This window comes from Portunus trituberculatus, chromosome 28 (assembly GCF_017591435.1).
Source record: "Portunus trituberculatus isolate SZX2019 chromosome 28, ASM1759143v1, whole genome shotgun sequence".
NCBI lineage: Eukaryota > Metazoa > Arthropoda > Malacostraca > Decapoda > Portunidae > Portunus > Portunus trituberculatus.
Genome location: NC_059282.1, coordinates 3,366,660 through 3,377,269, shown reverse-complemented (window position 1 = coordinate 3,377,269; position 10,610 = coordinate 3,366,660). Strand labels below are relative to the sequence as shown.

The following is a 10,610-nucleotide window of genomic DNA, read 5'->3' as shown; positions in this document are numbered from 1 at the left end:
GTGTGATGAATGTATTTCAGGATAATCTTGATTGTCAGAAGAGGTAATTTGAAAGACCACATGTATGATTAATTGTTTTTTCCTAGCTTATTTTATATTTATTGCATAGAATTTTAATGAAGACATCATTGTAACCATAAAAATTATGTAAATTGTTTCCATTTTATTAGAGCCTGTCCGAGGTTGTCCCATAAGGTGTGGAAGCATTTCAAAATACAGCGTTGTCTTTAGCTTCGCTGTGAATGATCATCTTATTAATATTATTATTGTTTTAATCGTTATTGTTTTTTTATTGTTATTGTAATTACTGTTATTAGTATTATTGTGTTTATTATTACTATTATTATTAATGTTATTATCAGTATTATAATTATCATTTATTATCGTTTATTATTGTTATAAAAATTGGAAGAGCAATGAGTGTGAAAGATGTATGTCTGTGTGTGTGTGTGTGTGTGTGTGTGAACCTGTTTGGGATTGCCGTCTTGATTTGTATGTAGATTCTCCTGCGGTTGTTTTTCTTGTTGTTGTTGCTACTGCTGGTGCTACTACTACTGCTATCGGTACTGCTACTACTACTACTACTACTATTATTATTATTTTTTTTACGGTAAGGCCTATAGCGGCTGTAGGCACACTTTAAGTATGGGAAGCGCTGTTCAGTTTCCGCCCATTAGTGGCGCAGGCCATTTTATTTATAGCCACATTAGGGCCCATATCACCACCCAAGCCCATCTTGAGTGTAACCACCTAGAACCTGGGTATCATGGTGATATGTAGGTAACTTTAAAACACTCGGCAAATGGCAAAGTGTTTTAAGGCTGTACATGGTGGGATTCGAACCTACGCATGGACGTCTGCCCGATCCCACGCTCACCACCTTAGCCACTATACTACCGCCTCCCTACTACTACTACTACTACTACTACTACTACTACTACTACTACTACTACTACTACTACTACTACTACTACTACTACTACTACTACTACTACTACTACTACTACTACTACTACTACTACTACTACTACTTCGACAACTCTCACTATGGGATAAAGCTTTCCGAAATACTTAGTGTGACAAGAAATAATGACCAAAATTCTGCACAACAAAAATATTGTCGATTATTTTTCGTATTGGAAACAAGGAGTCGGGTTTTGCATAAGAGAGAGAGAGAGAGAGAGAGAGAGAGAGAGAGAGAGAGAGAGAGAGAGAGAATGGCATCAGCTCCAGTGTTTGTTATGAGGGATGGATGTTTGTCTCAGAGTCTGTGTCCCTCCCCCTGTAGACGGTAGTGATTGTCCCTCCTTTTCTTACAGGTGTATATATTCTTCACCTTACTTCAGCCTCTCTCTTTTTAGTTAAGCATTACTGAAAAGAAATTGCAAATGAGTTCACTTACTAAATTCGTCTACATTAACTACAAAGTTAAATCATCAAAACTCAGGAAATTCATCGTTAAATCTAGGAAACTTGCAGCCACGCGCCTCCATATTCTCTTTTAGTATTACACAGTGGCAGCACACAGAACCTCTCTATGCTGCACACTGACGCCTTAACCACCTGCTCCAACACAATACACTGCCACTGCCACACCCGTCCCTTCCTCGCCCACTGCTGCCATTCTGCATGTAATGATTACCTCACCGCTAAAACTCGATACTGAAACACAATTTATCCTCTGTGAGTTTTCTCAAGGTATGTTTTTTCCGTCTTTCTTTACATTATTAAAGCTAGAACGGAAATATGAGAAAGGAACAGTTCCTTTTATATTCAGTGACTTTTTGTCTTTATGGGATTTCAAAACAGAGAAAAGTATTTTACGTATCATATATTTTAGGTATTTGCGCCCATTGGTTCAGACAGGGTACACAAGCAGTGTCCTCATCAGCTGTAAGAGAACCCTCGCTTCCTACAGAACGGATGGCTCGTGCTGCAGCTGCAGCCGCCTGCCGCCGTAGTAAAGGAAATCGTGGGCCCTAGATCAGCATGAACACTTCTAGCCGTAGTAAGCGCTGCCTCCGCCGGAACTAAAGCCGGTGAAACCCCCTCTGAAGTGACCTCCGCGACCGCCAAAGGAACGGTAGCCGGGCTCAGGATCGGCGTCAGCGCTCCTCTTGCCAATATAGTGGCCATATCCGCCAATGCGGAAACCGCTTCCACGGGAGAAACCGCCACTGTGACCGCCATGGTAAATGAAGCCAGGCTCGGGATCGGCGTCAGCGCTCCTCTTGCCAAGGTAGTGACTATGTCCGCCACTGCTGAAACCGTTTCCACTGGAGAATCCGCCACTGTAACCGCCATGGTGAAGGAAGCCGGGCTCGGGATCGGCGTCAGCGCTCCTCTTGCCACGGTAGTAACCATAATGTCCGCCACTGTGGAAACCGCCTCCACGGAAGAAGCCGCCGCCACGTCCGCCACCAAAGAGGTAGCCGGGCTCAGCCTCCGGCTCTGGCTCAGCACCGGCCAGCGCGAACAGGACGGCCACGATGGCGCCAACGATGACCTGCGGCAGGAAGATTACCATATCATGGCTGTGCAGAGTAACTATACAGAAACACACGCAAAATGCCCTCCCACTTCTCTCCGCCACTCCCACTCTCTCTCTCTCTCTCTCTCTCTCTCTCTCTCTCTCTCTCTCTCTCTCTCTCTCTCTCTCTCTCTTAAAGTGTGTGTGTGTGTGTGTGTGTGTGTGTGTGTGTGTGTGTGTGTGTGTGTGTGTGTGTGTGTGTGTGTGTGTGTGTGTGTGTGTGTGTGTGTGCGCGAGCAGCTCACCTGGGTGTTCATGGCGAGGTGTGCAGCGGGAAGTGCCAGGTGGCGGCGACAGTAGCATTATATATATTCCCGTCCCATGGTGATCTTGAGAGTTGCGCGTTCCAAAGCAGTTTTCGCTGTGTCTTGTGACCATGATATTCAACCTTCACTTCTACACTGGTAAAAGAAAAGAAAAAAGCAAAATGAAAGAATATCAGTTACTGGATAGCGGCTGCCTTCCGTCACCCCTTCCCGCCAGGCTAGTGGTGCTGAAGGTGACGCATTGCCCGCCTGGCTATATAACAAGGCGGCAGGCTGTGACAGGCATCACTTGCAGTTGTGCACCTCAACATGAACAGCAAGGCAAGTCTTTCCTACACGCTCATTGTACTACTTGTAAAACATCACGTGTACAGTCACACTTACACCCAGAATGGCAACATATACTCAGAAGACATGCAATGCAATACCACCAGTAAAATTCTAAGCACTCTGGCACTGAAACATTTACACCTGCACTTTATATCTAAACCCTCTGCAGTCACTGCCTTGTGCCAACAAACTGGTGTACAACAGTTAATTCCTACCTTTACTATATGCGTGTGCTTCTGTAAAGTTACTCTGCACAGCCATGATATGGTAACCTTCCTGCCGCAGGTCATCGTTGGCGCCATCGTGGCCGTCCTGTTCGCGCTGGCCAGCGCTGAGCCAGAGCCGGAGGCTGAGCCCGGCTACCTCTTTGGTGGCGGACGTGGCGGCGGCTTCTCCCGTGGAGGCGGTTTCCACAGTGGCGGACATTATGGTTACTACCGTGGCAAGAGGAGCGCTGACGCCGATCCCGAGCCCGGCTACTTTCACCATGGCGGCTACAGTGTCGGCTTCTCCCGTGGAGGCGGTTTCCACAGTGGCGGACATGGCCACTATATTGGCAAGAGGAGCGCTGACGCCGATCCCGAGCCTGGCTTCATTAACCATGGCGGTTACAGTGGCGGTCTCTCCCTTGTAGGCGGTTTCCGCAGTGGCGGATATGGCCACTATATTGGTAAGAGGAGCGCTGACGCCGATCCTGAGCCCGGCTACCTTTCCTTTGGTGGTCGCGGAAGTCACTTCAGAGGGGGTTTCACCGGCTTTAGTTCCGGCGGAGGCAGCGCTTACTACGGCTAGAAGTGTTGATGATAATCTGGAGCCCAAGATTTCCTTTATTAAGGCGGCTGGCGGCTGCGGCTGCAGCACGAGCCATCCGTTCTGTAGGAAACGAGGGTTCTCTTACAGCTGATGAGGACACTGCTTGTGTAGCTTGTCTGAACCAATGGGCGCAATTATGAAAAAAATAAATACATCACATCTCATTTAACATTTTTATTTCTCTTTAATGTGTGTGTGTGTGTGTGTTTCACTGTATGGTCTGCTGCAGTCTCTGACGAGACAGCCAGATGTTACCCTACGGAACGAGCTCAGAGCTCATTATTTCCGATCTTCGAATAGGCCTGAGACCAGGCACACATCACACACCGGGACAACAAGGTCACAACTCCTCGATTTACATCTCCTACCTACTCACTGCTAGGCTACACGTGAAAGGAGACACAACCAAATATCTCCACCTGGCCGGGGAATCGAACCCCGGTCTTCTGGCTTGTGAAGCCAGCGCTCTAACCACTGAGCTACCCTGTGTGTGTGTGTGTGTGTGTGTGTGTGTGTGTGTGTGTGTGATTTATTGTATTTTTTATTGATTTAATTCTTGGTAAACAGTTAACAGTTATGGGAAGTTGCGTGTATTTTTATGATGTGTCTTGAGGGTGGTGCTGCAGAGAGGATGGTGCGCTGCCATGCTTGGTGAAGATCAGATGGGTGGCAGTTGTGGTGTGATGGCGCCCAGTTGAATGGCTTTGCTTCATTCACTTTGGGCTCGGTGGGTGGGAGTGTGGCGGACACAGTGTCCATCGTTTGTTCCTGTGGCGCTGAGGATGTCGCAAAAAGTTCCTTCAGGTGTGATGAATGTATTTCAGGATAATCTTGATTGTCAGAAGAGGTAATTTGAAAGACCACATGTATGATTAATTGTTTTTTCCTAGCTTATTTTATATTTATTGCATAGAATTTTAATGAAGACATCATTGTAACCATAAAATTATGTAAATTGTTTCCATTTATTAGAGCCTGTCCGAGGTTGTCCCATAAGGTGTGGAAGCATTTCAAAATACAGCGTTGTCTTTAGCTTCGCTGTGAATGATCATCTTATTAATATTATTATTGTTTTAATCGTTATTGTTTTTTTATTGTTATTGTAATTACTGTTATTAGTATTATTGTGTTTATTATTACTATTATTATTAATGTTATTATCAGTATTATAATTATCATTTATTATCGTTTATTATTGTTATAAAAATTGGAAGAGCAATGAGTGTGAAAGATGTATGTCTGTGTGTGTGTGTGTGTGTGTGTGTGTGTGAACCTGTTTGGGATTGCCGTCTTGATTTGTATGTAGATTCTCCTGCGGTTGTTTTTCTTGTTGTTGTTGCTACTGCTGGTGCTGCTACTACTGCTATCGGTACTGCTACTACTACTACTACTACTATTATTATTATTTTTTTTTTACGGTAAGGCCTATAGCGGCTGTAGGCACACTTTAAGTATGGGAAGCGCTGTTCAGTTTCCGCCCATTAGTGGCGCAGGCCATTTTATTTATAGCCACATTAGGGCCCATATCACCACCCAAGCCCATCTTGAGTGTAACCACCTAGAACCTGGGTATCATGGTGATATGTAGGTAACTTTAAAACACTCGGCAAATGGCAAAGTGTTTTAAGGCTGTACATGGTGGAATTCCAACCTACGCATGGACGTCTGCCCGATCCCACGCTCACCACCTTAGCCACTACTACTACCTACTACTACTACTACTTCTACTACTACTACTACTACTACTACTACTACTACTACTACTACTACTACTACTACTACTACTACTTCGACAACTCTCACTATGGGATAAAGCTTTCCGAAATACTTAGTGTGACAAGAAATAATGACCAAAATTCTGCACAACAAAAATATTGTCGATTATTTTTCGTATTGGAAACAAGGAGTCGGGTTTTGCATAAAGAGAGAGAGAGAGAGAGAGAGAGAGAGAGAGAGAGAATGGCATCAGCTCCAGTGTTTGTTATGAGGGATGGATGTTTGTCTCAGAGTCTGTGTCCCTCCCCCTGTAGACGGTAGTGATTGTCCCTCCTTTTCTTACAGGTGTATATATTCTTCACCTTACTTCAGCCTCTCTCTCTTTTTAGTTAAGCATTACTGAAAAGAAATTGCAAATGAGTTCACTTACTAAATTCGTCTACATTAACTACAAAGTTAAATCATCAAAACTCAGGAAATTCATCGTTAAATCTAGGAAACTTGCAGCCACGCGCCTCCATATTCTCTTTTAGTATTACACAGTGGCAGCACACAGAACCTCTCTATGCTGCACACTGACGCCTTAACCACCTGCTCCAACACAATACACTGCCACTGCCACACCCGTCCCTTCCTCGCCCACTGCTGCCATTCTGCATGTAATGATTACTTCACCGCTAAAACTCGATACTGAAACACAATTTATCCTCTGTGAGTTTTCTCAAAGTATAGTTTTTCCTTCTTTCTTTACATTATTAAAGCTAGAACGGAAATATGAGAAAGGAACAGTTCCTTTTATATTCAGTGACTTTTTGTCTTTTATGGGATTTCAAAACAGAGAAAAGTATTTTACGTATCATATATTTTAGGTATTTGCGCCCATTGGTTTAGACAGGGTACACAAGCAGTGTCCTCATCAGCTGTAAGAGAACCCTCGCTTCCTACAGAACGGATGGCTCGTGCTGCAGCTGCAGCCGCCTGCCGCCGTAATAAAGGAAATCGTGGGCCCTAGATCAGCATCAACACTTCTAGCCGTAGTAAGCGCTGCCTCCGCCGGAACTAAAGCCGGTGAAACCCCCTCTGAAGTGACCTCCGCGACCGCCAAAGGAACGGTAGCCGGGCTCAGGATCGGCGTCAGCGCTCCTCTTGCCAATATAGTGGCCATATCCGCCACTGCGGAAACCGCCTCCACGGGAGAAACCGCCACTGTAACCGCCATGGTAAATGAAGCCAGGCTCGGGATCGGCGTCAGCGCTTCTCTTGCCAAGGTAGTGACTATGTCCGCCACTGCTGAAACTGATTCCACGGGAGAATCCGCCACTGGAACCGCCATGGTGACGGAAGCCGGGCTCGGGATCGGCGTCAGCGCTCCTCTTGCCACGGTAGTAACCATAATGTCCGCCACTGTGGAAACCGCCTCCACGGGAGAAGCCGCCGCCACGTCCGCCACCAAAGAGGTAGCCGGGCTCAGCTTCCGGCTCTGGCTCAGCACCGGCCAGCGCGAACAGGACGGCCACGATGGCGCCAACGATGACCTGCGGCAGGAAGGTTACCATATCATGGTTGTGCAGAGTAACTATACAGAAGCACACGCATATAGTGAAGGTAGAAATTAACTGTTGTACACCAGTTTGTTGGCACAAGGCAGTGACTGCAGAGGGTTTAGATATAAAGTGCAGGTGTAAATGTTTCAGTGCCAGAGTGCTTAGAATGTTACTAGTGGTATTGCATTGCATGTCTTCTGAGTATATGTTTCTATTCTGGGTGTAAGTGTGACTGTACACGTGATGTTTTACAAGTAGTACAATGAGCGTGTAGGAAAGACTTGCCTTGCTGTTCATGTTGAGGTGCACAACTGCAAGTGATGCCTGTCACCGCCTGCCGCCTTGTTATATAGCCAGGCGGGCAATGCGTCACCTTCAGCACCACTAGCCTGGCGGGAAGGGGTGACGGAAGGCAGCCGCTATCCCGTTTTGAGAGAGAGAGAGAGAGAGAGAGAGAGAGAGAGAGAGAGAGAGAGAGAGAGAGAGAGAGAGAGAGAGAGAGAGAGAGAGAGAGAGAGAGAGAGAGAGAGAGAGAGAGAGAGAGAGAGAGAGAGAGAGAGAGAGAGAGAGAGAGAGAGAGAGAGAGAGAGAGAGAGAGAGAGAGAGAGAGAGAGAGAGAGAGAGAGAGAGAGAGAGAGAGAGAGAGAGAGAGAGAGAGAGAGAGAGAGAGAGAGAGAGAGAGTTATTTTCTTTGTGTTACTAGGTAGTGAATGTGCAGTGCAGGCGTGGTTGGGCGTGGCGGGAAGTGTCGCGTCATGGAGACACTCTGGTGTACCTGCACACTCATCACAGCTGCGCGTCACTGTCACCGCCACGCAGGACACACATAGAAACTCAAGTCACTCGATTGAATGCTATAGGTATCCTTTATGTATATTTTATTGCTCTTTTACAATATTTCCTCTACGCTACGTGATGCTGAGGGCAAACAGTGAAGTCCACGGAGTCAGTGAGTCACCTCAAGAACTACTTCCAGAAATAGCGGCGGTAGGGGTTGTATGGGTACTTGTAGGGGTAGCGCCAGCCGTAACCCTCGTAGGAGGCGTCAGCTTCAGCCTCAGCTTCAGCCTTAGCGGCCCTCTTAAAGACCTGGTGCTCGCTTGGGTCCTCTGCTTCTCCCTCAGCTTCAGTGTTCTTCGTGGGTTCGGCCCCCGCCTCCCTCTTGTCGCGGTCAAACGAGTCATAGTCGAGGAACACGTTGCGACGGCGGGCGTTCCTGTAGTCGTAGTAGTAGTTGCCGTAGCCAGGGCGCGCCTCTGCGTCAGCCTTGGCCTCAGCGCTGCTCAGGCCCATGACGACTACCATGGCGATAGCAACAATAACCTGCGGTGACGAAGTTTTACGTGTTAGTACTGTTGCTGCTGCTGCTGCTGCTGCTGTTGGTACTTTAGCTACCATCACCACCACCACCATCACCATAATTGCTACTACTATAAGTGTTTTATTACTACTACTACTACTACTACTACTACTACTACTACTACTACTACTACTACTGCTGCTGCTGCTGCTGCTGCTGCTGCTGCTGCTGCTGCTGCTGCTGCTGCTGCTGCTGCTGCTGCTGCTGCTGCTGCTGCTGCTGCTACTACTACTACTGCTACTACTGCTGCTGCTGCTACCACTGCTACTGCTACTGCTGCTGCTGCTGCTGCTGCTGCTGCTGCTGCTGCTGCTACTAAACAAAAGAAGCAGAAGCAGCAAAAGCAACGTCAGTAGAAACAACAATAACAATAACAACAGCAATAACAACACCCATAACAACAACAACTTTTACTACTACTACTATTACTACTTCTACTACTACTACTACTACTACTACTACTACTACTACTACTACTACTACTACTACTACTACTACTACTACTACTACTTCTATTACTTGCAGCTCTAGAAAATTAGGTTGGACTGGTTCCCGATGATGCCTCTCAGTGCACATCAAATCAAGATACATGAACGGCGAAATATCTTGAGGTTCTGCAACCTTTCTGTCATTTCGATGTCCTGTAACTTGGTATTTCAACACAGCGAGGAATAGCTTTATACGAAAAGGACACAATAAACTGATGATTGTGATGGTGGTAGCGCTGCTTAAGATGATGAGTATGTGTGTGTGTGTGTGTGTGTGTGTGTGTGTGTGTGTGTACTCACGTGAGACTTCATGGCGGTGGAAGGAGAGGATACAAGTGTTGACATCTGCATACTGTGTCATCTTATATACAGCATCCCACATCCTCCACCCATCGCCCTCCAGCACCCGTCACCTCCCCACCCACGCATACCTCCTTCCCTCGCATGGCATTCATTGTGTAAAAGGGCTAAAAAGAAAGAAAAATATGACAATTGTTTCCAGAAGTTCCATGTCTGTGTTTTGCGTGTGAGGGCGTCGTCTCTGGTGCCATTTTTGCGTGTATGAATGTATTACACACACACACACACACACACACACACACACACACACACACACACACACACACACACACACACACACACACACACACACACACACACACACACACACACACACACACACACACAGTTCAATTTTTCATGTTCTTAACGCCTGAGGAAATACATTTTTTCATCCTTGTCTTCCTGTTGCCTCTTGTCTGGCTAAATAAAACGTTTTCTAGTACAGCGTTGCAATATAATTTAAACTCTAACTAGTGGCAGAAAACTGAATAGGTAACTTGAATATATTACTACCATTTGCTTTATTTTTTCAAATCAAAGAGGTGCCGTAGTCATCATTAATACTGATACTATATTCAGGTTTCCATCATTCCTTCCTCGTTTATCTACCTCAACGTAAGCAGGAGTGACCTCAAGTTTATCTGATCACTACGTATCTTTCCTATTTCCTGCACGACTAAACGAGGAAGGCTTTGCTGGTAATTGGAGAGGTAGAATGCTGTGTGCCCTTAGCCAGACCTGCAGGTATTTAGTGGTGTAGGTAGTGGCTGGTACTAAAGTTTATTCGTTGTTAATGCCCACTTGAGAAACTTCCTTAAATTGTTTCTAATCAAGATTTTGTTGTCTCTCGCTGCAGGTAAATTTACATTCTGCTCGTTAAATTAATAGATAAGATGTTGATGTCTTCTTTCACCTTGTTCCACTGTGTGTTGTGTATTTGAGAGAGAGAAAGAAAAAGAAGAGGTCGAGGAGAAGGAGGACGAGGAAGAGAATTAAGTGGAGGAAAATTACAAATAAAAATACCAAGTAGAAAAAGAGAGAGAGAGAGAGAGAGAGAGAGAGAGAGAGAAGGAAAAAACTTGCCGCCTTCTACTTACCTTGCAGCTTTTCTTCCTGAATGCAATAAAAAAAACACGAGTACACACACACACACACACACACACACACACACACACACACACACACACACACACACACACACACACACACACACACACACAT

The 10,610-nt window shown here is 45.9% G+C and overlaps 2 protein-coding genes across 2 annotated transcripts; one reads left to right on the top strand and one right to left on the bottom strand.

Annotated features, from left to right (window-relative positions):
• The first annotated feature begins 2,984 nt into the window (after positions 1-2,984).
• On the top strand, positions 2,985-4,103 carry LOC123510170 (keratin, type I cytoskeletal 9-like). Its single transcript, XM_045265038.1, has 2 exons — positions 2,985-3,117; positions 3,412-4,103. The coding sequence occupies exons 1-2, from the start codon at positions 3,106-3,108 to the stop codon at positions 3,916-3,918; spliced, it is 519 nt and encodes a 172-aa protein (XP_045120973.1). The 5' UTR covers positions 2,985-3,105; the 3' UTR covers positions 3,919-4,103.
• A 3,978-nt stretch (positions 4,104-8,081) lies between these two features.
• LOC123510199 lies at positions 8,082-9,381 on the bottom strand. The gene is made up of 2 exons (XM_045265099.1): positions 9,348-9,381; positions 8,082-8,522 (listed from the first exon to the last, which is right to left on the bottom strand). The coding sequence occupies exons 1-2, from the start codon at positions 9,357-9,359 to the stop codon at positions 8,166-8,168; spliced, it is 369 nt and encodes a 122-aa protein (XP_045121034.1). The 5' UTR covers positions 9,360-9,381; the 3' UTR covers positions 8,082-8,165.
• Positions 9,382-10,610: the final 1,229 nt, after the last annotated feature.